This window comes from Melozone crissalis, unplaced genomic scaffold, assembly GCF_028551555.1.
Source record: "Melozone crissalis strain CALT ecotype California unplaced genomic scaffold, PUWL_Pcris_2 ptg000007l_1, whole genome shotgun sequence".
Taxonomy (NCBI): Eukaryota; Metazoa; Chordata; class Aves; order Passeriformes; family Passerellidae; genus Melozone; species Melozone crissalis.
This window is the reverse complement of record NW_026535785.1, coordinates 6527090-6553662: the sequence shown is the minus strand read 5'-3', so window position 1 is coordinate 6553662 and position 26573 is coordinate 6527090. Positions and strand designations below refer to the sequence as shown.

Below are 26573 nucleotides of genomic sequence, written 5' to 3'. Positions count from 1 at the left end.
GGCTCGCTGGGCAGGTGCCGGGACCGAGAGCAGCGATCTCGGGGGGTCAGCGCCGGTCCCGGGATCCCGCTCTGAGCCGAGCCGGGCTGGAGGCGCTGAGAGCCGCGCCGAGCTGAACCGAACCGGGCCGAGCAGAAGCGGGCAGGAGGTGCCGTGGCGGACGGCGGTGACCCCGCGGCGATCCCGGGGGTGTCGGAGGGGTCGGTGCGGGGGGAGCGGTGCCGGTACCGCCCCGCTGAGTCACCGGCCGCGGGGGAACGGGGCGGGGCGGCGCTCCCGGGCACCGCGCGGAGCGGCCGAGGCGGGAGGTGCGCGGGGCAGCGGGGCCGGGCCGGGCCGGGCCGAGCGGAGCGGAGCCGGGCGGAGCTGTGCGAGGCTCGGACCCGCGCCGTACCTGCCCTGCTGCCGGAGCCGGGAGGAGCCGGGAGGTGCCGGGCGGTGCCGAGCCGAGGCGTGCCGAGCCGCGGCGAGCCGAACCCGCACCGACTCCAGGTATGAAAGCAGCGGAGAGGGGTTGAGCCGGGACAGGGAAGGATCGCGGAGCCCGGTGCCCCTGGGGATCCCAGAGGCCGCGCTGAGGAGCGTTTGCCGGTACCGGGAGCCGAGGGGATGCTGCGGGCGCGGGCAGAGCGGCGGGGCGGGAGTGAACGGGGTGGGCACCAGCCGGGGCTGGGGGGATCCGCGCCGACGGTGGCACCGGGCAGAGCCCCGGCTTGCTGGGCAGGGAGCAGCCCGGATGGATGGATGGAGCGGAGGGGTCTCTATGGGGGCTGAGCGGCACCCGCTCCGGGTGCGGGGCGCAGCGCTGGGGGTGATGCGTGCGGCTGGGCAGGGACGCTGCTGGTGGCCGTGGTGCCAGTCAGTGATCTGCGAAACGAACCTCCATCCCGGCTCCGTGGGGCTCGCACTCCAGGCTGGGCTCCTGGGCCATGGGGCCGCAAAGCCCCCGGGGCTGCCCGGGACCGGCGCTGCTGCCACGGCAGAGCTGAGCTCCACCAAGCCCCGGCCGGTGTGGGGCCATTGCTCCCACTCCATGGGAACCACCAGCGCACCTCATTCCTTCCTCCCCTCCCTCCCGGCGGAGGGTGCAGCATTCCCATGGGATCGCCGGCATGTCTCGACAGGGTGATCTCCCTTCCCTAAAATGCCTTTTGAGGGGATTCCTCCTGCAACATCCCGGTTTGTTCCTGCCGGTCCTGGCATGTCTCTGCGGGATATGGGATGTAGGGTGCTCGGGGTGGTCTCTACCCACGGTCTGTGCTGCCCCTCCAGAGAGACCAGAGAAGCTCAGTGAGAGCAGCTGGAGAATTGAAATGAAGTCTCCTGGAATAACCTCCTGGCAGCAAGTCCGAATGGCTGCTGTGGAGGGAAGGCAGCCAAAGCTCATTTCACGGTCTGAGGGCTGCAGTAACCCCCCCGGCCCCCATCCCCACCCCCACAAGCTCCCACACCAGCAGGGAGCCGGGAGTGTTTCAGAGATGGGCAGGGGACAAATCCTTTGAGCCCGGGACTGCAGCCACAGGGGGGTTTGCCGTGTCCCTTGCTGGGTTCACAGCTCCCACGTGAATTACCCGAGGCCTGAAAATGCTGCATACTTGGTTGCAGTCCAGCTCTTAATCCTGCGGCCTGGGGGCTGCTATTTGCAGAGGAACAGGTTTGGAGCAACTGCGTGTTGGCTGCAGGGGGATCCCCGGGCTTGGCCGTCCCTGCACCTTGCGGTGGCACCGTGGGTGCAGGGGCAGAGCTCTGTGGCTCACAGGCAGCAGGATGGGTCAGTCCCAGCATGCCAATGTCTGCACGGGACCAGCTGGGCTCAGCCTGCTGGCGCCTGCTTTTCAGGAGCTCTGGGACTCACCAGCTCCTTTCCCATCAGCTCACCCGACAGCTGGGCCTTGGCAGCAATCTGGGAGGCCCACAGTCTGTCACCTCGCTCCTTGGGTGCTGCAGGCTTTGCCCTCACTAGGCTCCAGCACCTTGCTTTCCATCCCAAATACCTGGGACCCTGATTTGGGGTGGTCCTGAGCTACTCTGCACTGCTCTGCACCTTCCTCGTCTGGCACCTGCAGCACAGGCAGGCCATGAGGAGCTTGCTCATGGGAAGACCCAGGAGTGCACAGGGTGTTTTGGAGCCATTTGAAACCCAAGGGAGTGGACAGGGTGTTTTGGGAGCCGTTTGAAACCCAAAGGAGTGATTTGGAAGGGGGATGTGCAGGAGGAGAAGTGGGGCTGCTCTCAGAGAAGACTGTGTGGTGGGAGTGTGGCAGGGACAACTGTCTGTAGCCCTGTGGCCAGAGATGTCCCTGCACTGTGTTGTAGCCGTGTCACATCAGCCCCAGCCCAGTGTAGGTGCACCCGGTCCCTTGCAGAGTGTCTGTGGCTGCTGCTGAAGCCACAAGGCTTCGTGTGCCCCCGAGCCAGGTGCTGTGTTGCCCTGGCACTGGAGGAAGTGCTGGGTTAGTTCACTGTGGTACTTCTGTTTGTGGTGTTTTTTAGGAAATGGAAATTTTTAAAAACGTTTTGAATGTCAAGACCCAGCTCTAAGCAAACGCTCCGTCCCAGGAGCCCCAGGCACTGGCAGGCTGTGCCAGCCTCCCCTTGGTGCTCCCCACCTTTGTGGGGAGGGATGCCAGCCTTTGTGGGGAGGGATGCCAGCCTTTGTGGGGAGGGATGGCTGCCAGGGGCTGGCAAAGAGCAGATCTGGCAGGGAGCTGTGCCGTTCCCGTGGGAATCACCATCAGATCTGGTTTCATCCTGCTGGCAAGGCTCATCCTGAAGGTGCTGGGTGCTCTGTGCAGTGCCACGGCCCGGGAAAAGCTGAAGCACCCCATGGCACAGCTTGGCAGTGCCAGGTTGCTGGCACAGTGCAGCTGCCCCTGGACTCCCTGGGCATTAGCCAAGCCCGCTGGTGCTGGGAATCACATGCCAATGTCATGAATAACGTGAGGCTGGCCCTGTGGGCATGCACCATTGGCCAAGGACAAGGGCACTTTGTGCAGCACTCAGACACTGACACTGGGGCATCCTTTGCAGGGGGACCCCCATGGGGTCCTCACATCCTGGACAGCTCCAGAACCAGGGCACATTGTTATGGTCCCTACGATGAGGGGCTGGTTGTGCAAAGCTGTTTTGCTTCTCCAGGAGTCCTGGCTTGCCACAGTTTCCTCATCATGCTGCTGAGTGCTGTCTGAGTAACAACTGTGGTGACGAGCTTCAGACGCACTCACACCTCGAGGAACAGAGCGTCACTTTCCCAACAGAGCTGGGAAGAAAACAGATAAAAGCTCCTGGATCTCCCTGCATCCTGTGTTTGTTTGAGTCACCGGAGCTGGGAGTAACATCTTCCCTTCTCCTTGGGAAAAACGTCACATCCAAAAGCCACGTGCTGCCTCCAAAAGCTTAAATGCCTGCTGCCAAGTCACCCAGAAGGCAGTAAGGTGGTAGTAAACACCTTTTGTTTGTGGGGTTTTAAGTCTTTTTCCCCCTGCCCTCCATTCACCTGAGGTTTAGAGACCTCAGTATAATGCTTTGGCTTTCCTTCCCAAGGCCAGTACCTTAATGGTGATGGGAGGATAAGAACTGGTGCCCAGGCATAAGCCTCCCTCTCTGCTGATAAGGCAGCCTGCTCCAAGCTCTGCAGCCCTGGCTGAGTGTCTGCCACCTCTTTGTACGTGATCTGGTTGATTTTGAGGCCAAGCCAGGTATTTTCCCCCTCTGCCATCCGGGCATGGGAAGATGACGAGGTGGATTCAGAACTGATGAGAACCCAGCACATCCTGCTCCCTTTGCTGTGCCTGCTGCCAGTGTGGATGGAGGGCCAGGTTTCTCACAGTGAAACCCTTTTCAGGGGATTTTCTCTCGCTATTGTTCAGCTCAGGAAGCAGCAATCAGGCTCGGGCCAGCAGGAGCACACAGGGCTCGGAGGGGAAATACCGAAATACCGGCTCCCCCACCCTGCTTCCCACAGGGATTTCTGGTCCCAGCTGAGTAACACTGAAAGGGGCTGATCCTCTCCTCCAACCTTCCCAATTAAACCTTAAGGATGTCAGCACAGTGGGCTGGGCTGAGGCCTCATTAGGATTCCTCATTCCCCACCCAGAGGCGATGCTTTATTGCCCTGCCAGCTCTGTGCTGCCTCAACACGGTTGAAGCTCCGTTGCTTTTAAGTGCTCCAGGTGTTTTCCATCACCCACAGCATTTTGCCACCCCAGGTCAGTGGTTTTTGGGTGTATAGGTGAGATTCCTCAGTGTGTGGCAAGGCACTGGGGTGCCAGCCCCATCCAAATCCATTCACTGCTGCCAAGTCCTGCCTGTGCCAAACCCTCCCAGCTCACACTGGGACACCTCATTAGTGTCACTTAGCTACAGCCACGGCAGCAGGTTAATTAACAACCCAAAGCCCCCATCTGCTGATGATAAATTGCCACAAGAAACAGGGGGAAAGGATGTGGAGTGGGCTGTACACCCGTGCAGGATCTGTGCTGGCTAGAGAAACTTCCAGAAAAGCCTGTGCTGGTGGGAGAAATCTGCTACTGAGTTATTGAGCATCTGATGACCCTTGAGCAGCTGGGAGAGCTGTAAGGCTTTTCAGGTGATGCTGGTTGGTGCCCCAGCACCAACTCACAACAAACAAAGCAGTTTTGGCCTCTTGGTAGGTTTTGGGGGGTTGTTTGAGAGCAGCGCAGTGGGGTGCAGCAGTGGCCAAGCGTGCTGGCTTCACTTTGGGCATTGACAAGAGTTGGGCTGGGCCAGCTGCTCTGACAGCTTCATCAATGCTGTCCCACCCTGGGGGCTTCTGCAGGGTACAGACCCTGGCAGGGTGTGTGCCATGGCTGAAGTGACAGCAGGGTGAGGAGGAGGTGACACTTGGTGCATCCCAGCAGAGCTGGGGGTGCACTTTGTGGCCTGGGGCAGGCAGAAAGTGAAACAAAAAGGCTGAAAGTGTGAAGGCAGTGGCTGGGTGAGTGCAGGGGTGTGGAAGCACTTGAGGGTGCTCAGTGCTGGCCTGGGTGGAGGTCACAGAAGCCCTTCCTCGTGCTAAGATAAACAAAAGGGTGGTGGAGCAGAGTGGCAGATGAAGGGATGGGCAAAGGGGCTGTGCAGGATGTGGCCCAGCTGGTTGTGAGCAGCAGATTTGGGCAGCCATGGCTGCTGTGCTGGCAGTGCCAGGATGTGCTTGGGAGAGCCTTTTTCTGCAGGTTGCAACGATGGAGTGGTTTGCAACGTGCCCAGCTCCTCAGCTAATCTGCAGGAGCTGAAAACATCCAAGAAAATAATTTCAGGGCTGGTGAATTAGGAAACCACAGTTTCCTTCTGTTCCTATCACTTCTGATAACAAGTCAGGGTGTTCACTGAGATGTAGAGCTGAGAGCGGAAGAGGGGAGGGACCCCTCCTGTGCACTCTTGGGTTGGAGTGCTGGGGCACCCTCTCCATGCTGAGAGCTCAGGGGCTCCCAGCCTCTGCCACCCTTCCAGCCCACAGCCAGCTTGGGTGCCCAGTGCTCCCGGCTCCTTCTGGAGGCAGAGGCAACAGGGGCCTGCCTGTGACACTGGCTGTGTCCCACCTCATCCCTGCCCTCATGACATGGGGGATACTCAAATACTCATGTAGCCCCTTTCCTTTGTACCCTTTCAGGCTCTGCTGTCGCCTTGAAGGCCAGGCCAAGGTAGAGCTGCCCAGGATGAAGGTCCTCTTCCTGCTCCTTCTCTCCCTCCTCCAAGGTACACTGTCCTGCTTTGGGATGCTGAGCTGGATTTGGGCTATTGGGAGTAACTGGCAGCCCCAAAACATTGGCTGGGGGCACCATGAGATGTGTGCAACCAAGGCTTCCACAGAGGTAAAACATCTCCTAGGATGATGTGCTCTGGTGGGTTTCTCGGGCAGAATGTGTCCTTTCCAAGGAGAGGAGGTGGCCTCCATCCATCCATCCATCCATCCATCCATCCATCCATCCATCCACCCCTCCTGGGGATGGACAGCTCTGCTGCTGTGGGTGGTGGCACACGGGAGAGGGTGTCCCTGAAGGACAGGAGGTCCTGCTGCCCAAAGGGCCCTGCCAGTGTGGCAGTGACACTGGGGACAGGCTGGTGTCCCTCAGCCTGCAGGAGTGACAGGGTTGGGATGCCTGGGGTGGGAGCCTGGCGTGCCACATGTGACAGCTGCTGCAGGCTGGGGTGCTTGCAGGGCTGGCTGTCCCACAGCTGATCTGCTGTCCCTGTGTGCCTGTGTGCAGGGCTGGCAGCCTGTGGCCTCAGGGAGGAGGATTTTCGCTTCTGTGGGGACCGGAACCAGACCCAGGAGAGCTCTGCCATCTTCCAGCACGGCCCTGCCGCCATCTCCATCGAGAACACGGCCCAGGCTCTGATCATTAAAAAGCCCTTTTTGCCAAGCAGGAGGGACTCTTACTACAAGTACAGGCTGCCCCCCACCTTGGGCAGGTACCGCTTCTGCATCTTCTGGTTTGAGTCCAACAGGAGCCTGCAGCTGGTCTATGGGAAGCAGAGCATCCCCCTGGGTGGGGACACAGCCAGCAGCATCCCCTGGGGACAGGAGAGTCAGAAGACTGAAAGAACCAAAGCCGACATCTTCAATGTGTCCTATATCATAAAGGGTGGGAAGAACACCTCCCTGGATGCTAAAGATGAATACTTCTTCAATGGTAAATGCAGTTTAATGTTATTTGAAGGAAATTCAAGGGTTGTTTTATCCCCAGCCTGTTCCCTTGTTGTCATCAGAGCACTGGTTGTCTCCCAGAGTGTGGTTTAGAAAGGTGATATGAAGATAGCTGAAGGGTGATTGAAGGGCATGTAGGTTTTCTTGAACAGCCCAAAGACAGGCCTGGTACCCAGCACCCCTAAAGGTGGAGATTTTCAAAATGCTGCCTCAAATCCCACAAAACTGAAGTCTTTGAAGAGTTTCTCAGGGTCCAGTCTCCACCATGAGGTGCCCATAGCCTCAGTGGGAGCTGAGTTGTGGGGTGGCAGGAAAGCCCTGTGGGTTGGGGTCACTATCAGCTTTCCTGGCTCGGGATCACCTTGAAGCCCTCTGCTTTCTGCTCCCGCCAGGGCTCTGCCAGTCAGTCTGGGGCATCAGGAAGCCAATTGTGCCCGTGCATCTCATGGCATTTCCTTTCCCCAGCCTCTGCATTGAGCATGCCCATGTGGGAGCAGGACGTGGAGCAGCAGCTCAGTGCCCTGGACAGCCTCATGGCCCAGCCCCTGGCAGCAGCCCCGGGGCGCAGGGAACAGCAGAGGCTCCGGCGGTGAGTCCGGCTCAGCCCATCCCTGCCAATGCAGCCCCGCTGCACCCTGCTCACTGTGCCCCTTCCCCAGCAGCACACTCAGGGAGCTGGAGAGGATGCTGGCCAAGGTGGAGCTGGAAGGGCAGAACCAGACCTTTGGGGAGGCCACTGTGCAGGCCACCGTGCTGAGGGTGCAGCCCAGCCGGGCTCCCCAGCCCCTCACCTTCGCTTCCCTGAGAGAGGTGGGTCCTGCAAAGCCTGCCCCGGTGCTCTTGGCCCATCGTGCTCCCTCTACACCTCTTTCCTGATGAGTCTGTCTTTGCAGGAGAGTGGAGAGGTCCAGGGATTCACAGTGGACCTGCCAAGCAGCCTGTTCATGGTGGTGAAGGACAGGGAGGAGGTGGCGGAGCACAGGGTGCTCGTCATGGACATCAACAGGCAGACCATGTTCCAGGTAATGCCCACGTGGATGGCAGGCTGGGTGTCCCGTGGGCTGCAGGGGTGCCACCAGCCCAGGGTGCTGCTGCTCACTGGGAGAAAGTGCCTCAAAGATGAGCTAAAAGCTTGATGGGTAAAGTCACGGGACCTTCTGCTTGGGCACCCTTGGCTGCTCTCCCTTCCCACCCTGCCACTGCCTCCCTTTCTCCCACAGGATGAGAACAGCAGCCACGTGCTGGGTGACAAGGTGGTCAGCATCTCCCTGGTGGACACGGTGGTGGCCAACCTCTCTGAGCCAGTGGTGCTCACCTTCTTCCACGACCAGCTCCCGGTAGGTGGGGACACCCTCACAGAACCTGATCCCACCAGGAATGAGGGGCAGGGAGGGCTCAGCCCCTGCCAGCTCAGGGTGGGCTCACAATCCAGCAGGCCCATGCCCATGGGCTGCCTGTGCAGGGCCTGCTGTGTCTCCTGGGGCTGGATCACAGTCATGGCTTGTCTGTGTGCACTGGTGGTGGCACTGGTGGTGGCACTGCCCTCCTGTCTCCAGGAGATGCCTCATGGCAGATGTGTCACATCTAGCACTGTCAGCAGGGCTGGGGCACACTGTGATGTGGAGCTGGGCATATTGCCTTGCCCATCATGGCCCTGTCAGGGGCCTGCTCAAGGCCCTTGGCTCATCATGGCTCTGCCAGGTGCCTGCTCAAAGCTGAACCCTTTGTTTGGAAAGGAGGATCTGGAGGGAGGCATCTGCTCCATCAGTTGGTAACAGAGTGGAGCCTGGAGCCCACTCCCACCACAGGGGCAGTCTGGTTTATCCAAGTCACAGTTTGTCTCCTGAGACCATCTTGTCTCCTATCAGAAGTGCTGGGCAGGCAGCAAACCCACAGCTGCCTCCTGAGCAGGGCCTGTGGTTTTGTCGTTGCAGAGGAACGTGACCCCCCTGTGCGTGTTCTGGCAGGAGGACGCCTCCGGTGAGTGCCCCTGCCCCTGGCAGTGAAGTCAGGCCCTTTTCCAAGGTGCCACAGCCCCACCAGCAGGGTGAAGGTTGCTCTGCACCTCCCTTCCTCACTCCTTCTCCATCAGCCATTCCCACCGGGTGATGTCAGGTTTTCGCCTCCAGAGCTAGCCTAAGAGCTTTCCCCTTCCTCGGGACGGGTTCCTGTGCTGAGGGAATTATTTCAGTATGTGTGCTTGGCCTGGGACGAGCTGGGACCCCCACTCTTGCTCTCCCTCTTTCCATGGACACCTGACCCTTGAGATCCTCTAGGCCGTGGCAGATGTTGCTGCTGCTCACCAGTTCTCTCCCTTTCTCTGGCACAGGCAGTTCTGGGAGCTGGGACAGCTCTGGGTGCACCACGGTGACAGGGAGCAGCCAGACACAGTGCAGGTGCAACCACCTCACCTACTTTGCTGTGCTCATGGTGGGTAGCACCTTCCCTCAGGTCCCTCACTTCATTCCCAGTGCTGCTCTTCCTCACCACCTCTCATTCCTCCTCCTCAGGTTTCCTCTCCAGACATCACCTCAGTGCACAGGAATTACCTGAGTATCATAAGCTACGTTGGCTGCCTGATCTCAGCTTTGGCTTCCATTTGCACCATTTTCTTCCTCTACTTCAGGTACAGTCTGATGGTTTCACCCCACACTCCCTGTCTGTGTCCTGTTGTGGCCATGGACCCCTGGGTGGGCACAAGCTCTCCAGGCAGTTGGTGGCCTGGATAGAAGCATCATGAAGGAGCTTTGTTTGAAGAAAGCAGAGTTTTCCTGTCCAGGGTCCACCCTCTCTGTCAGATCTCCTGCAGGGTGCTCAGAAACACCAGCTCTTTTCAAAGATTTTGGAATTTATGATTTTTATGGATGGAGCAAGCAGAAGTCTGTAAAGATCTTTTCAAGGGCCTGGAGGAGAACATGAGTGTCTTCTCCTGAGTCATGTCACCGATCCTAAGTGGATGACTCAGACCTGAAATCTTAGAATCATGAAAATATAGACTGGTTTGGGTTGGAAGGGAATGAAAGATCATTCATTTCCAACCCTCTGCCCTGGGCAGGGACACCTTCCACTACACCAGATTGCTCAGAACCCCATCCAACCTGGCCTTGAACAATTCCAGGGATGGGGCAGCCACAACTTCTCTTGGCAACCTGTGCCAGGGCCTCACCACCCTCAGAATTTCTTCTGAATATCTAAACTAAACCTGCTCTCAGACTGAAGCCATTCCCCCTTGTGCTGTCACACCATGCCCTTGTTCAAAGTCCCTTTCCAGCTCTCTTTAGGCACTGGAAGGTGCTTTAAGGTGTGGAGCCTTCTCCAGGCTGCACAACCCAAGCTCAGTCAGTCTGTCTCCACAGGAAAATGCTTCAGCCCTCTGAGCATCTTCAGTGCAGGGTCAGCTGCAGGGCTGGATTTGGGATGAGGGGTCTCTAATGGGGTTGGTGTCTCATTTCCTGGCATTACCAAAGGGTCTCCTTGCTTTTCTGCTGGGCTGTGGGGTGCTGAGGGCACCAGTGCTGCTGGCCAGGCAGGGTGGTGAGCTCTGCTCCCTTGGGTTCTGCAGGAGCAAACAGCGGGACCAGATCACGAGCATGCACATCCACATGAACCTGCTGGCTGCCATCTTCCTCCTGGACATCACCTTCCTCCTCTCAGAGCACCTGGCTGCCAGCAGCAGCGAGGCCATCTGCACAGCTGGGGGGCTGTTCCTGCACTTCTCTCTGCTGAGCTGCCTCACCTGGATGGGCATCGAGGGCTACAACCTCTACAGGCTTGTGATCGAAGTCTTCAACGCCTACCACGACCATTTCCTGCTCAAGCTCTGCCTGGTTGGCTGGGGTGAGCATGGGGGGCACCCACTTGGGTGGGTTTTTGCCACTGGATGTGATGCCTGGATGGGGATGGAGACCCAGCTGTGGGGAGCAGTTGTTTGTCAGGAGGCTTGGTGGAGGAGGAGGCTGGAAGGCTGAGAGCAGGAGCTGCTGCTAAAGCCAGGGTGGGTCATCCTGGGGCATCACCAGCAATGGAGACCTGTGAGAGCCACCACTTGGGATCTTTAAATAGTAACAGGATCCTTTCTTTCTGAAAGAAACATCCAGGGCTGGATGCAGGGAGTGTCCATGCTTCTCTGCCATGCTCTGGGCTGGAGGTCATGGCAGGAAGATCTTGTGATCTTTATGGCCTAAAGCTCCACATCCCTGGGAGGCCCCAGCTGGGGCCAGCACAGCACTGCTCCCTCCCAGGCTGGGGCTCATTCCAGGTGCCCCTGCTGTGTGTTCCACCCCTGGTTTCCCTTTGGGAGGATGTTGGCTTGTGCTCTGTGCAGGGAGAAAGGGCCAGCAAGTCCTTCCAGAAGGTCCAAAGGCCCTGCAGGGAGTAGGGCAGCCTGCTCACTCTGCTCTTCCCACCCAGGGCTCCCCATCTTCTGTGTGGTGACAATCCTCCTGGCCAGCTGGACCAACTACGGCCCCGTCTCCATTCCCATCTACGAATCCATTGATGGCAGAACCATCAATGCAACCATGTGAGTCATGGCACATGGGTTACCTGGCCAAACCTTCACCATGGCCTGGGGCTGTTCTGGGGTTTTGTGCCAGGGGGATCCACCACACTTCTGTGCTTGTCCCAGCCCCTCCTCGTGACCCTGTGGATGGGCACAGAGTAACCCCCTGCCCTTTCTCCTCCCTCCAGCTGCTGGATCACGAGCCCCCTGGTCCATAACTCGGTGAACCTGGGTTTCTTCACTCTGGTGTTCCTCTTTAACTCGGTCATGCTGGGGGCCATGGTGCGCGAGATCCTCCGGCAGAACAAGAAGGGTCACAAGCTCAAGCACGTCCTGGCCCTCCTCGGGCTGAGCATCCTGCTGGGCATCCCCTGGGCACTCATCTTCTTCTCCTTCACCTCTGGCATGTTCTGCCTTGTCTCTCTCTACATCTTCACCATCATCAACTCCCTCCAAGGTGAGTCTGTGGCTCTGGGCTCCTCTGAGAGCAGCAGGATGTTCACAGGGTGTTGGTGGGTTGGTGATGGTGTGCAGGATGGGCTCTGGCAGCCTGGGTGTGGCTCACTCTCAGCTGTGGAGGGGTCACCCACGCTTCCTTGTGACCGTGTTCACAGGGGTCTGAGGATGAGGGAAGAGATGAGGATCTGACTCCATGTTTCAGAAGGCTTGATTTTTTATTTTATCACATATATTATATTAAAACTATACTAAAAGAATAGAAGAATAGAAGAAAAGATTTCATCAGAAGGCTAGCTAAGAATAGAAAAAGAAAGAATAATTACAAAAGCTTCTGTCTTGGACAGAGAATCCGAGCCAGCTCACTGTGATTGGCCATTAATTAGAAACAACTCTATGAGACCAATCACAGATGCACCTGTTGCATTCCACAGCAGCAGATAATCAATGTTTACATTTTGTTCCTGAGGCCTCTCAGCTTCTCAGGAGGAAAAAAATCCTAAGGAAAGGATTTTCCATAAAAGATGTCTGTGACACTTCCTCTCCCCTCTGCCAGGTTTCCTCATCTTCCTCTGGTACTGGACCATGGTGCTGCAGGCGAGGAAGGGCCCTGACTCCCAGAGCAGCTCTGACAGTGCCAAGCTGCAGCCCAGCAGCAGCTGAGCCCCGTGGTGCCCGTGCTGTGCCAGAGCTGCCCATGCCAAGCATGGCCACAAGAAGGACCACACCATCTGCTTTGCTACTGCACCTGCCCTGTAGTGCCACAGGGAGCCCAGGGACCCACAGTGGGGCCAGCCACCCCCCCTCTGCTGGCCCCCTCCCCAGTTTTCTCATCCTGGCAGGCTTGGCATCCTTGGGGCAGGAGGGAGGGAGGGAGGGATGCTTACTTGGGCAGTGGGGGCTGTAAAAAGTGGAAGGGGCAGGGACAGGGTCCCCAGTGCCTTTGGATGTCCCCTCCCACGTGCTGAGGCCAGGAGGGATGGGTGGGAAAGGCCCAGTTTTCAACCCTTGCTGATGGTCACCATGAGGGTCCTTCCCCAGGGAAGACAGAACGATTCTGCCCCTGCCACACTCTCAGGCAGCTGAAATAATCTATTTTTTTTATTTTAATGTTTAATGTCTATTTGTGGTGATGTAGGAGCTTAGTGAGCATGCCTGCACACCACATCTGTGCCCATTAAAGTGGTTTTTCTCTGAGTGTGGCTCTCTGGGGTCTCTGCTTGGTGTGTTGGTGGGCTCTCCGATGGGATCCATCTCTCATCTGGGTTATCCCACTTCTGGGGCAGGACCCAGCACTTCACCCTGGAGAATCCTGCTGAGGATGGTGGGACTGATAACGGTGCTCCTGGCAGAGCTCTGGCTGCCTTTGGGGTTGGGGTTATGGAGGGAGGTACCATGGCTTGGGAATCTCCAGGGACTGTCACTCCCCAGCAGAAAGGGAGGACAGGGATCCAAGGAGGGAGACATCAAAGAATGGGAATCATCCCTCAGTGCCTGTGGGGCCAGGCAGGATCTGGCTGTCCTGGCTGTGCCTCTTGCAAACACAGCACCACATTTCCCATCACACCACCTCCTTCCAGCTGCCTGTGGATCATCCCCATTCACCCAGCTGGGGCAGGAAGGGGATGCTTCATCCTGGAGGCCTGTGGTGGTGGCCAGATGAGGGTGAGGGTGCTCCAGCACTTGCTGGGCTGGTTAGGGCCATCAGGAGTGTGGGAGAAAGGGAAAGCAGAAAGCACTGAGCTGTCAGGAGCAGGAGCTGTGGGTGTTTGCTGTCGTTGCTGAGAGCTGGGACAGGAGGTCACTTGCCAGCCCACAGGAAGGCGTGAGGGGCTCCCAAAAGGGAAAAGAGGAACAGCTCTTGCCTCAGAAGTGGCCACAAGCCCGGGGGAGCCTGGGGAGGAGCAGAGCTGCCGGGACAAGGGGAGCAGAGCGTGGTGGGATGAACCTGCTCATCCCACAAAGTGGCATGAACCTGCTCCTGGGCACTGTCCTGCTGCTCCTGCTGCTGCCTGGTGAGTGGCATCCTTGGCACTGGGGGTGCATGGGCTTTGTGGGAAGGTTTCCCATGGGAAGGTGCTCACCAAAAGACCAAGTGGGGATTTCATCCTGAAACGTGGATGGGCCAGAGAGGAGCATCCCCATGTGCAGAGGTGAGCAGAGTTGGGGGCTTTATTGCTGGGGGCTTTTTTAAAACCTGGGATCAGCAGTCCAGGGTGTCCTTTGTGAGCCCCCTGGCAGGCTGGGCATGGTGGTTTGGCCTTCACCAGCTCTGATTGATGTCCAGGTGTTTCTGAAGCCCACGTAACTGCAGGACTGTTCCTCTAAAACCCGGGATCAGCAGTCCAGGGTCTCCTTTGTGAGCCTCCCTGGCAGGCTGGGCGCGGCGATTTTGCCCTCCCCAGCTCTGATTGTTGTTTTTGAAGCCCACGTAACTGCAGGATTGTTCCTTTACAACCTGGCAGCTGCCAGACCCTCCTGCCTTCTCCTCCCCTTTCCCTCTGGACAGAGGGAGGGCTGACCCTAGGTTTTGGTGTTTCCCCCCTTTCTCCATCCAGATGTTGCCGAAGGACGGGACAGCTGTTCCGGTGAGTGTCCCCTCCATTCCCCCCTTGCTCCCAGCGCCCATCCCGTGCTGTGGTGCCCGGCGGTCACTGCTGCCCCTGCCCAGGGCTGCCCCGGGGTGATGAGCACGGGGAGTGCTGCAGAGCGGTGCTGGAGCAGCAGAGCCCGGGCAGCAGCACCCCGGTGTTCCACCTGTCCCAGCGCTGCCCGGAGCTGTGGCACTCCCGGAGCCGCGCCTGTGTCTGCCTGAAGGAGTACTGGCTCAGGTAGGGCAGGGCTGCCCTGGATGGGGTTTGGGGGCTCAGTCCCCGTGTCCCTGTGTCCCACAGCCCCCCTTGTCCCACAGGCTGCTGCAGTCGGGGTTGCACAGTCAGCTGGCTGGGCTCAGGACTCTGCTCCTCAATGTCAGCAGGGCTGTCACCCGCGATGTGCTCATCGCCTTCTCCCCCACTGAGGTGAGCTGTGTCCCTGCCTCTCCCTTGCTTGGAAGGTCCCACACCTTCCAAGCACCCCTCAGCCCCTGCCCAGGGTGTGGTGTGCCCTGCTGTGCTCTTCCTCCCCCCTGTGGGGTTGCATCATGGGCCCACATCAACTTCAACATCCCTTGGCAAGGAGTCAATCAAGTGGTGCTTGGGAGGAAAGAGCCCTCCCCAAGGAGCCATCCCAGCACACCAGGTTGGCAGGGGGAGTGTGATGTAGGAAAGGAGCAGGGACAGGTGTGACCTTGTGCCTCCTGCCCACTCAGAGGCTCTCCAGGCTCTGGATGTCCCAGGGACCATGTGTGGATGGAGAATCTGCTGGCTCCCCCTCCCATCTCTGCCCCCACAGATGCTGGGAATGAGGTTTTTCCCTTCTGCCCTCAGAGCTCCTGCCAATATTACTGAGCAAACCCACCCGGGCAGGGCTGAATTCGTGCCTGGAGCAAGATTGGTGGGTTCTGAAAGGAGATGTGACCTGGCAGCAACAACCTCTCACTGTTCTCTGCTGCAGGGCCCCAGCAGGCTGAACAGCACAGGGAAAGGGAAGGCAGGTAAAATCCACCTCCCCAGGGGGATATTCCGGTCCCTGAGCAGCCAAACAGTGCGAGTGGTGGTGACAGTCCTCAATATCCAGCAGCTTGGCATGTTCAAGGTACCCCTGGCACTGCCAGCATCCCTCCCGCTGCCCCCAGCCCCTGCCACCAACCAGCTCAGCCCCGGCAGCGTTTCCCCTCCACAGGAAATCAACCAGACAGGGCAGGTGCTGGACAACACCGTGGTGGGCATCACGGTGGGGGAGAGCAGCATCTCGGGGCTGCAGGAGCCCGTGCAGCTCACCTTCCCCCACGGGGAGCTGCCCCAGGTGAGTCAGCGCTGCAGGGCTGCCCTCCCCTCCCCTCCAGTGCTCTCCCCCTGTTCAGGGGCTGATGCTGCTCTCCCCATCCCGGGCTGATGCTGCTCTCCCATGACAAGGGCAGACGCTGCTCTCTCCCTTTCAGGGTGTCACCCCCCGATGCGTGTTCTGGGATGCCAGCAAAGGTGCGACTGCTCGGGGCAGGTGCGGGGCGGGGCACGGGCGCTGTCCCAGCGCTCACAGCCGCTCCCTCTGCCTGTTGCAGGGCAGGCAGGAGGCTGGCGCAGCAGTGGATGTGACACACAGCCCGGGGACAAGGGGACAGTCTGCTCCTGTGACCATCTCACCTTCTTCACCCTGCTCCTGGTGACGATCCCGCTCCCTGCAGCTCCTGCTTGTGCCCTGGCAGTGCTGCCTGCACACTTTTGTGGCCCCTTGGGTGTCATGAGTAGTGACACAGGGACAATTAGAGCTGTTCTCAGGCAAGGCAAGATCACAAAACCGAGCCCAGCCCCAGCTCAGGAGGGCAGCAGCAGCTCAGCTGAGCAGGGCAGGCTGGAAAAGGCCCCAGCTTGGTGCAGGCTCTGGCAGAACAAGGCTTGAGGTCCCAGATCCTGGTGGAGACTCCCAGGAGGGTGCTCACGGTGGCCACTTCACCCACAGAGCATCTCCTCTGAGCCACCACTGCTCTGCTTCCCCTCAAGATCTGCAGGGGGCTGGTATGGGGTTTCTGCAGCAGCCCCATGGCTCTGTACCTGTAGTCAGGTTTCCTAGGCTGGTGCAGGGCCTGTCTAACCCAACATGTGCATGTTTGGCAGAGCCCAGCTCTGGATGGCTCCACAGCAAGAGCTCTGATGGCTGTTGCCACTGCTGGCTGTGGAGTAGCCATGGCCTTCTCCATCTTCACCATGGCCTTCTGCATCTTTATCAGGTGGGATGAGCCAGCAGCTCCACGGGGGCTTGCCAGGCTGGGAGAGGCGCGAGGCAGTGCCAGTGCCTCCCCTGGGCCTGCTGTGCCACAGCCCAGGGCACCGCTCACCTGTGACCCTTCCTGTCCCTGTGGGGACACAGGTGCAGGTTCAGGCTGGAGGACACCGTCCGCACCAACCTGGGGCTGCACCTCAACCTCGTGGGCAGCCTGCTCCTCCTCAACCTGGCCTTCCTGCTCAGCACTGGACTCGCTGCCAGGGCCCCCCCAGGCACCTGCAGGGCCCTGGGGGGGCTCACCCACTACTGCCTGCTCTGCTGCTTCACCTGGACGGCGCTGGAGGGCTGCCAGCTCTACCTCCTCTTTGTCAAGGTCCTGGGCACCTACATCCACCACTACCTGGCAAAGCTGTGCCTGCTGGGCTGGGGTGAGCAGCCTGGGGGAGAGGGGCAGTGGGAGGTTTGGATTGGGTATTGGGGAAAGTGTCTTCACTGAAAGGGTGGACAGGTACTGGAACAGGGTGTCCTGGCAGTGGTGGAGTTACCAACCCTGGAAGTGTTCAAAGGTGTGTGGATGTGGCACTTGGGGACGTGGTTTAGTGGTGAATGTGGCTGAGTTAATGGCTGGACTTGGTGATCTTAGAGGTCTTTCCCACCCTAAACAATTCTGTGATTGTGTCTCTCCTCTTCCAGGCTTCCCTGCTCTCGTGGTGGGAGTGGCAGGAGCTCTTGGCAGCTATGGAAAATACCACATCCATACCAAGGACCACCAGGTCATAGCCCACCTGTGCGTGTGCCACTGCCCACAGGGCTCAGGGGACCCTTTGGCATAGGGAGGGGCAGCTCAGTCCTGCCAGGAGGGCAGCAGTCAGGGGTTGCACCCATCTGCTTTGGCTTCGGGCCATGCTTCTGCTTCTGCTTCCTTAATTGTGATTGCCACACACCAGCCACCCCCAGCTCTCATGCTGAGCCTCCTGAGTCATGCCTGCAGCCCTCCAGGTCATGGAGGGATGGCCAAGGTCCACCTGGAGCTTGTCCAGGCTCCCTGCCAGCTGAGAAACATGAGGGCAGTGTCTACCCACCACTGTCCCCCTGCTCCACCCTGGCCTTGGAAAATCCCACCAGGGGAAGGCTCCCATGGGTGCTGCTGAGGCCTGCAGGGCTGCTGGAGGCTCCAGGGTTGTCTCTTTTCAGGTGCTGGATCACTCCCAAACATCTTCTGGTCCACTACATCACCAACTGTGGCTACTTTGGCCTCATCTTCCTCTTCAACATGGCTGTGTTCGGGGTGGTGACCCACAAGAGCTGCAGCTTGCAGGGCACTGGGGCAGTGCAGGGACACAGCAAGCCCTGGAAGGTGGCTCTGGTGGCAGCTGGGCTCTTCTGCCTGCTGGGAGCAACTTGGGCCCTGGCATTCCTCTCCTATGGCACCTCCTCTGCAGCTGTGCTCCACCTCTTCACCATCCTCAACTCCCTGCAAGGTCAGCCCCCACTCTGAGCTGGGTTCCAGGGGTTGGGTGGGGAAGGTGGAGGAGGCAGGAGCCAGCCTGGCTGCGGGGTGAACAGGGATCCCAAGGCACCAGTGTCTTCCCAGCACTCTCATACCCCTCCTTTTGTCAGGGCAGGTCCCAACCACCACCATGGAGCTGCTCTTGGCTCCCAATTACACCCTCTCCACCCGTGGTGGTTTTCCTCCAAGGACATTCCTTAGCAGGGGACTAGGGACATTATCCACTCCCAGCCAAATGGTTCATGTGAAGGAGGGGGTGAGCTGAGGGAATCCTCTGGAAGTGGAAGGAAAGTGTCATTAGCATACTGGCAAGATTGTCTCCTGCTGCTGCTGAGTGTTTGTCTTCCTTTCCCTGCAGGAATCTTCATTTTCATCTGGTTGGTCGTCCTCTACTACCCAAAGACAAAGGAGAGCACTGGTTCCCTCTCCTACATCATCAGACATGACAAAACCACCACAGGCTCCCAGGACTAGCCCCTGGCTGCAGCAGCTCCTGGCTGGACCTCTCTCCCTGCCTGCACCTGCACTCACTGAGAGCCCTCCTGGCAGATGCAGCTTCCTCCAGAGGGAGAGATCAGCTATCAATGCCTCAGTTTACCTTCAGTGGGCATGGTCCACCTCAGCAGGGCTCTTTGCTTTGTCCCTTCCATTCCTGCTGGGCTGCCCTGGGCGAGGAGCTCCACAGATGGTGCTTCTGCAAAGCCCCTCCAGGCTGCAGCTCCACGGTCTCAAGGTGGCCATGATGTTATTTGCCAAGGGACAAGGAGGAAGACCCCAAAGCACCTGCCTTCAGCCAGGATGGAGCCATCACCCTCTTTGCTAGAGGTGGCTCTTGGTGCTGAACCAGCCCAGCAGGGAGTTTCCTGCCACTGGAGGGAGAGGATTGATGTGCTGCAGCCCACATGTGGGGTGTTTGCCTCTGGGAATTCAAAAAGAAGAGGAAATCCAGGAGCTTCTTTGCAAAGCATCTCCTTGCTCTGTGGCAGAGATCTGCTGTGTGTCCTTCCTGCCAAACAGCCTCTGGGGCCAGCAGCAATTCCCTCATGGACACGGTGCTCTAGCCAAAATGCACATACAGCTGCCTCGCAGGGCAACTTCTGTCTTCTGATCTGTGTTTTGGTATTAAATCTCTGCCAGCTGGCTGAGCACTGTGAATTTAGTCTTTAATACCTTCATTATTGTTTGTTATTTGCTTTATATTAGGGATGTATCAATGGGAAAAGTCTTGCTGGCCATTTGCCATGAATGAAAAGAGAAATGTTAAGAATGAAGGGAGAAATCACCATGGATGGGTACACACACTCACACACACACCCACACACACGCGTGTGCATGCACAAAGCAGCCCTTTCTCTGCTAATGCTGCCTTTGTGTGGCACAGAACTATGCAAGGACCAGCTTTGGTATCTAGAGTGGGGTATTTCCATCTCCCCACATGCCAGGGTGACACTGTGGGGAAGACGGAAGCAGGAGGAAGGGCTCTCCCATCCCTGGGTACACACTCTGGGTTTAGGGACTGTGGGCTCACAGGGGACAAGGTCCAAGAGATGCTACAGGGAACAGAAACACTGTGATGCACCTCATCCTTCAAGCACCCAGCCATTACCCCCTTCCCCAAAACACCCACAGAGACACAGCAAGAGCCTCTCTGCTGCTGTGATGTTTATTGGGAAACAGCTGTTTGCTAACCCATCCTGCGCCTCACGCTGACGGCCACAGCAGCCACTGCGAGCACAGCGAGCACACCCAGCAGGATGAGGGCCCTGGAGAGCCACGGGCTGAGTCCTGCCAAAGAGGAGAGAGACTGGGTGTGTGTCTGGGTCCCCTGAGCCCCCTGAGGCATCTCCTGACTGGGGATACATTCAGGGAGGCCATCTCCTGTGACAGGCAGGAGCCACAGGAGTTGGGATCCTGAAGGCACTAACAGGACTCAACACCTCAAATGGCCTCCACTGAGCCCTGCTGCCTACAGCTCAGCATGCATGCCTGCTCTCAGCCATGCTGTAGGTGGGCTTGCCCCCAGCCCTGCTCCTGGACTGCTGCTTGGATGTCCTGGACTGCCCTCGGTGGCCAGGAGGACATACCTACCCGCTGGGTCCTGCTGGTCACTGCTGGAATGGTGGATCTCAGCTCCTGAGGAAGGAGCAGCCAGCAGGAGGATGGGCCCGTAGGAGACAATCCTGTTGTGGTCATCTGCCAGTGCCCGCCTGCTCCTCCCGTGCCTGGGGCATTGCTGCCAGCAAAGGCAAAGGGAGGGTGATGGGAGAGCGGGGAAGGGTGATGGGAGGGCAGGGGAGGGTGAAGGGAGGGAGGGAAGGGTGATGGGAGGGCACCCTGCACCTGGGCCATCCTGTAGATCTCCCTTCCTTTCCCAGGGAAGAGGGAAAGGAGATCTCTGGTGGGTTCAGCCCCCTGCACCTTTGGTGTTCAGGGCTTCTGATTCTGGAGGTGTTTGGGTGAGGCACCCAAAAGCAGAGCAGAGCCCCTTGTCCAAGCAGAGGCAGTGAAGGCATTCATCATCATTGGCCAACTAGCCTCATTCATTTACTTCACAATCATCCTAGTTTTATTCCCCCTTGTGGCCCCCCTAGAAAATAAACTACTCAAGCTCTAATTGACTCTAATAGTTTATAAAAACATTGGTCTTGTAAGCCAAAGATTGAAGACTAAACCCCTTCTTAGAGTTACCCCACCACCCTATCTCAGGAAGAAAGGATTCAAACCCTCATCTCCAGCTCCCACACCCAGGTCCCACAGCCCCCCAGGGCAGGTGCAGCCCAGGAGGGGATCTCACCTTGGCACAGGGCTCTGGGCTGTCAGGAACACAGAGCTGCACACGGCAGTGCAGGAACATCTCGGGGTAACCAACAAACTGGAACATCTGGAAGCTGAACTTGGCACTGGTGCTCTCCCCAATGGCATTCAGGTAGGTCACTGTCTCGTCATGGGGACACCTGGGACACGGGGGCTGGATCAGTGGGTGGTAAATGAGGTGGAGCAGGGTTATCCCAGTGGGATAACACATCCCCCAGGGAATGGGGGCAGCCCACAGCCCTATTTCTGTCCAGTCCCTGACACACTGTGGTGCAAGGAGACTGGATGTGCTGGGTTCACTGCCCTCACCCCTGCTCAATGAGCTTGTGCTGCATGTCCTGGTGTGGATCTGGGCTCGGCGTGGCCCAGCAGTCCAGAACACTGAGCAGGAAGTACTTGAGCTGGTGCTGCCCCTCCATCTTCAGCAGCACATAGAGAGTGTCCGTGAGGGGCACAGCCACACTTGGCAGGTGATAAGGCTCGAGGTAGGAGGGGGACTTGTAGAGTCTCATGCTGACATTGAAGTGTCCTTCTCTGACCACAAGCTGTACCAGCCTGAGAGGAGAGCACAGGATCAGAGCTCACAAACACAAGGAGGTGGGAAGGACATTGCACAGGTGAAGCCACCATTGCTCTCAGAGCTCTCTGGGGCTCCCCAGCGCCTTTGCAAATTGTCTCACTGAATCTACTTCTCTCCAAGCTCAAAGACACCGTGTCAGCAGCCAGGTGAAGGGGGGCACTCACTTGTCAACAGCAGTGAGAGTGAAGGGCAGTCTCACAACCTGCTGGTAGGCGTAGATGCAGGAGAAGTGCACCTCCAGCTGAAAACTGCGGGAGATGGTGGCCCTGGGGGCCTCCTGCTGCGACTCGATGGCGTTGGAGTACGAGACATGGGAGCTGTTTCGCTGGAATGACACAGAAATCAAGGTCATGACTAAAGCCACACACAGAGCTGCAAGCTCAGAAGGCAAAACTCAGCTGCAGCTGCTCCAGGCCGGGATATCTGCTGGGCTTTCAGCCTGTGTCTGGGGGCTGCTGGCACAGCAGTCAGGACAGTGGGCACAGGTGGGCACAGGGCTTGGCTGTGCAATGCAGAGCTCCAGCACCTTGTCTGCTCCCTTCCTGCTCCATGAAGCAAGGCAGGGACCAAGGGGACAGGGCTGCAGAGCTCACAGGATGTCCCCAGGAAGCTGAGGGCTGTTACCAGTGCACAATGAGACTTCCAAGCTCTCCTAAGTAAGACAAAATGTGCTGTCAGCAGGGGTTTGGTGGAGGCAGAAGAGCTTTCTGATATCCTCAGGGAAGACTTTCAAGGGGGATGAGAACTTTTCAGCACCCAGATATAAAAGCAAAAGCCTTTGGGGTTGCCCTTTGCTGTCCCACCTCACCATGTCTGCTTCTCTCCTGGCTTTGGAGCTATGGATCCTCACCTGGATTACTGATCCACAGGCAGTGTGGTTTTCACCTGTGAGAACGGCTGCAAAAAACAGCTCACCCTCTTCCTCCTTCTCTGAGACCTTGCATGCCTGGTTCTTCAAGTGGACGAGCTCCAGTGGGATTTTCAAGAGCTCAAACACCTCCTTCCTCACCATCATCTTCATGTGCTCTTCCTCACAGGCCAGCTTCAGCACCACATCTGGGGGAAAAAGCCATCTGCAATAGCAATGAGGGAGAGGCCTGAAGGAGCCCCAGGCCAGCTGGAGGGTGGCACAGTCCCACTGAGCTCAGCAGCCTTGGTGCAGCTGAAGGGCTCTTCAGAGACACTGGGCAGGAGACAGGCTGGTCCCTTTGGAGGGCTCTCCACACAACCCCACAGTGTGTCTAGGGCACCAGAGGGACAGGGACCTTCTCCTTCAGAGGAAGAAAGAGTTTTGGCCAGTGTTTGGAAAGGGCTTCACTGTATCTGTGCCAGGGTGGGTTCTGAAGGGCTTCACTGTATCTGTGCCAGTGCTTGTTCTGAAACTGTGAGGGAGCTGTGCCCTGCAGCATGCCCTGCTGCACCATGGCACAGCCAAGGAATTCAGGCTTTTGGGGAAGAGGAAAATGGCCTGTGGGTGGCTTTTCTACCAGCACATAGCCAGGATATGGCTGTAGTGGTGCAGAATGCACCTGAATCAGGAGCTGGGATGTGCTCATGGTAGCAACAGTGAACTGTGCCCATCTCCCTCTGGTGCCCATGGACAGACTGGGGAGGGCTCCCCAGCATTCCCAGCCCTACCTTGGCAGAATTCTCCAGTGAAGCCTGGCTTGCAGCTGCAGACTGGTCTGTCCACAGGCACCTGGCACTGCCCCTGGTGCTGGCACGGGTTGGGCAGGCAGGGATCTGGGCTCCTCCTGACACGGAGGGCAACCCCTGGCCCCGGGCCATGGGTGCTGGCCAGCTCACCTGCAGCAAAGGAAAGACAAGAAAGATGAAATGCAGCAGGAATTTCTCCCTGATGAGAGATTTGAGAGCTCACCCCACAGCAGGAAGCTCTGCACAGCTCTCAAGGGCTGAGATCCTCAACTGGACCCAGAGCAGACACATCTGAGGAAGAACCTGCTGCCTCAGCTTGCTGGGAGGCTGTGAGACCTCCTGAGCCTGGCTGTAATCTGGAGCAGAGTTAAGGGGCCTGTCACTGTCACCAGAGAGCATGGTGGCACATTGCAGCCCCATGGGTTACACACCCTTTGTGCCTGGGGCGGACAGCCTGCAGTTTCTGCCTGTTTTGCTGGCTCCTGGACCCCAGTTCCTGCCTCTCTGAGCCCTGCTCTATTGTTCCTCTTTAGCAGCCTTCAGCAGTGTGCTGAATGAGGAACTTGAACAAGGATCAGGTGGAGGTTTGGCCTTCCCTTGCCATGCTACCCATCCATGACCCAGCAGGGACAGAGCACAGGGAGACTCACTCTTGTTGCCTTCACAGCCAGCCAGGCAGAGCACAGAGAGCAGCAGCAAACACCTCACAGTCCTGTCCTGGAAAAACAAGCAGGCTCTGGATAACTTGGATTTGTTATCATGCTCACTGGAGATGTCTGCAGTCATTCAGAAAGGCTGAACCTTCAAGCATTGGTGAAATATTTTCTGTGCTGTATTTCCATGAAGCAAAGTAATTTCCTGCCCCAAAGGTCCAGATCAGCCTTCCCCCATCAGGTTAACACAAGGGTCAAATACTATCCTGAATTTAGGTAACTATTCTACAAAGGAGGTGGGAGAAACCAGCCCTGGGACCCACAGGGATGTGTTGGCAGGGATAATGCCACATTTCAGTGGCAATTTGATTAAAGCTGCACAGGTGGGACATCAGTCTGGGCTCCCCAAAGAGGAAAAGAGTCACCCTCTTCCCACTAAGCTCTTTTGAAGAGTTAGGATTTGCAAAAGAATCCTCAGTATTCCAGTAAATTGTAACTATAACAAGGAGATCCATCCTGAGAAATCCACCCTGAGAGATCCCATCCTGAGACCCATCCTGAGAGATCTACCCTGAGAGATCCATCCTGAGAGATCCCACCCTGAGAGATCCCATCCTGAGAGATCCATCCTGAGAGATCCCACCCTGAGAGATCCACCCTGAAAGATCCACCCTGAGAGATCCCATCCTGAGAGATCCATCCTGAGAGATTCACCCTGAGAGATCCCACCCTGAGAGATCCATCCTGACATATCCACTCTGAGAGATCCCATCCTGAGAGATCCACCCTGAGAGATCCCACCCTGAGAGATCCATCCTGACATATCCACTCTGAGAGATCCCATCCTGAGAGATCCACCCTAAGAGATCCCACCCTGAGAGATCCCATCCTGAGAGATCCACCCTGAGAGATCCCATCCTGAGAGATCCACCCTAAGAGATCCCACCCTGAGAGATCCACCCTGAGAGACCCATCCTGAGAGATCCCACCACCTCGTTCTCCCTGCTCACCATTGCCGGGCTGCTCTCTGCTCCTCCATCCATGTTCCTTCCCCTCGGGGCTGGCTGGGCACACCGGGGCCGCTCCGTGCCTCCCGCCTGTGCCTTTTATCGCCTCCCGACAGCTGATCCCTCTCCCCCGTGAACACACACGGCCTTTGGGATTGCACAAGAGCCCGCTGAGCATCCCTCGGGGCCGGGGAGGAGGAAAGGACTCTCAAAGTCCGGCACGGATGGCCGTGCCCATGAGCCAACAGCTCAGAGTGAGTGCTGACCCAATCCACAGCCCTGACAGGGGCCCAAACAGGGAGTGTCAGCAAAACCCGCCTGAATCTGGGGTCTGGGCATCCAGCTGGTTTTCTGGAATCTGTTTTTGATGCAGCAATAACAACAGATACCACAGCAGCACACGCCAAGGCCAGATAACTTTGGGTGCTGAGTACAGGCACTTTTGGAACCACAACATACATTTCCCTTATCTTTTTTTTTTTTTTTTTTTTTTTTTTAAATTAACTTCTGGCATTTAAGAACTGCTGAAAAGTACTGGTGAGAGATGGAGGATCCTACCCCACTTTGGTTCATATCCAGATGTGAAATGCACCCACAATGACTGAATCCAACTCCTGGCCCCCGCACAGGACCACCCCAGCAGTCCCACCCTGTGCCTCTCAGGGCATCCAAATGTTCTTTCAACTCTGGCAAGCTTAGGGGACGTGACCATTTCCCTGGAAAGCCTGTTCCAGTGCCCAACCACCCTTTGGGGGAACAACCTTTTCCTAATATCCAGCCTAAACCCCTGCCCTCAATAAAAGTTCATGCCATTTAGGTGACAGTAACCAGCTGCAAATTGCATTAATCGCTCAAAATGATGCTTCTTGATATGCACACACTGCAGTCTGTGCATCCTCAAAGCTTTAATTGCTACGGTTCCCTTAACAGAGTGCCTAATGTGAACATCCGTCCATCAATCCATATTTTTTCTTAACCACAATAAACCAGAAAAAAAAGTGTTTAGCATCTGACCCTGCTTACAATCTAATGAACTGTCAATTAAGAATAAAGAGGAAATAAAGGGAAAAAAAGAGGAAAATGAAAATATTAAAAGGAAAAAGAAACGGAAAAGGTAAAGGAGAAGAAAAAGAGGTAGAAAAATAAAAGAAAAAGAAAAAAAGAACAAGGTTTCTCGCTATCCCTTGGTGCCAGCTTTTGGGTAAGTGCCTGTGCAACAAAGGATCACTGGGGATGGCTTTTATTTTAAAGAGCCGAACTCGTGAGTTTCAGAGCGGGTCTCGGAGGGTGACAGCTCAGCCGTGCTGGCGGGCAGGGCCGGCCGCTGCCCCCTGCTTTGCTCCGCTCTGTCCCCTTCTCCCAGCGGGCCCGGGGCACGGTGCCGGCGGCCGGGCCGGGCGAGGCGCCGGGTCTGGGGCAGCGCAGGGGTCCCGGGGAACCTCTGGGGCCGGGGCTGTGCCGGGAGGTCTGGGGGGACCCTGGGGGTGTCCCGGCCGGGCCGGGGCGCGGGGGAGCCGCGGGCTCCGTCCGTGAGAGCCGCGGGCTCCGTCCGTGAGAGCCGCGGGCCCGTCCTGAGGAGCCGCGGGGCCAGTCCCGAGGAGCCCCGAGCCCCGTCCCCGAACAGCCGCGGGCCTGTCCCCGAGCAGCCGCGGCGCCCGTCCCGAGGAGCCCCGAGCCCCGTCCCGAGCAGCCGCGGGCCTGTCCCCGAGGAGCCCCGAGCCCCGTCCCGAGGAGCGCTGGGCCGGTCACGGAGCCGCGGGCGCGGGCGTTGCCATGGTGAGCAACGGAGCCGCGCGGGGCCGGAGCGGCCACTCTGCCCTTGGAGCCGCGGTGAGGGGACGGCCGGGGGCGGTGCGGGGCCCTGGGCAAGGTCTGTGCCTCCCTGTGTGCCCCGCTCGGGGT

At 57.9% G+C, this 26573-nt stretch overlaps 3 protein-coding genes across 6 annotated transcripts; 2 read left to right on the top strand and 1 right to left on the bottom strand.

Moving 5' to 3' along the window:
* The first annotated feature begins 28 nt into the window (after nucleotides 1-28).
* LOC128951126 (adhesion G-protein coupled receptor G1-like) lies at nucleotides 29-12798 on the top strand. 4 transcript variants are annotated; one of them, XM_054296347.1, is made up of 15 exons: nucleotides 29-148; nucleotides 493-591; nucleotides 5633-5718; nucleotides 6231-6656; nucleotides 7136-7259; nucleotides 7333-7480; nucleotides 7564-7692; nucleotides 7891-8007; nucleotides 8605-8650; nucleotides 9000-9100; nucleotides 9181-9296; nucleotides 10233-10507; nucleotides 11081-11192; nucleotides 11360-11628; nucleotides 12184-12798. In XM_054296347.1, the coding sequence occupies exons 3-15, from the start codon at nucleotides 5679-5681 to the stop codon at nucleotides 12288-12290; spliced, it is 2010 nt and encodes a 669-aa protein (XP_054152322.1). In that variant the 5' UTR covers nucleotides 29-148; nucleotides 493-591; nucleotides 5633-5678; the 3' UTR covers nucleotides 12291-12798. The 4 variants fall into 4 exon arrangements, with proteins under 4 accessions (XP_054152322.1, XP_054152320.1, XP_054152321.1 ...); XM_054296345.1 differs by having other exon boundaries at nucleotides 7330-7480; XM_054296346.1 differs by lacking the exon at nucleotides 493-591 and having other exon boundaries at nucleotides 7330-7480.
* A 798-nt stretch (nucleotides 12799-13596) lies between these two features.
* ADGRG3 (adhesion G protein-coupled receptor G3) lies at nucleotides 13597-18435 on the top strand. Its single transcript, XM_054269622.1, has 13 exons — nucleotides 13597-13642; nucleotides 14186-14215; nucleotides 14299-14458; nucleotides 14539-14647; nucleotides 15183-15323; nucleotides 15411-15533; nucleotides 15670-15709; nucleotides 15790-15890; nucleotides 16343-16455; nucleotides 16596-16879; nucleotides 17145-17238; nucleotides 17646-17932; nucleotides 18320-18435. The coding sequence occupies exons 1-13, from the start codon at nucleotides 13597-13599 to the stop codon at nucleotides 18433-18435; spliced, it is 1644 nt and encodes a 547-aa protein (XP_054125597.1).
* A 1210-nt stretch (nucleotides 18436-19645) lies between these two features.
* On the bottom strand, nucleotides 19646-24677 carry LOC128932861 (uromodulin-like). The gene is made up of 8 exons (XM_054269598.1): nucleotides 24611-24677; nucleotides 22994-23161; nucleotides 22206-22411; nucleotides 21520-21680; nucleotides 21085-21330; nucleotides 20756-20915; nucleotides 20050-20194; nucleotides 19646-19746 (listed from the first exon to the last, which is right to left on the bottom strand). Exons 1-8 carry the CDS (start codon nucleotides 24675-24677, stop codon nucleotides 19646-19648), a joined length of 1254 nt encoding a protein of 417 aa, XP_054125573.1.
* Nucleotides 24678-26573: the final 1896 nt, after the last annotated feature.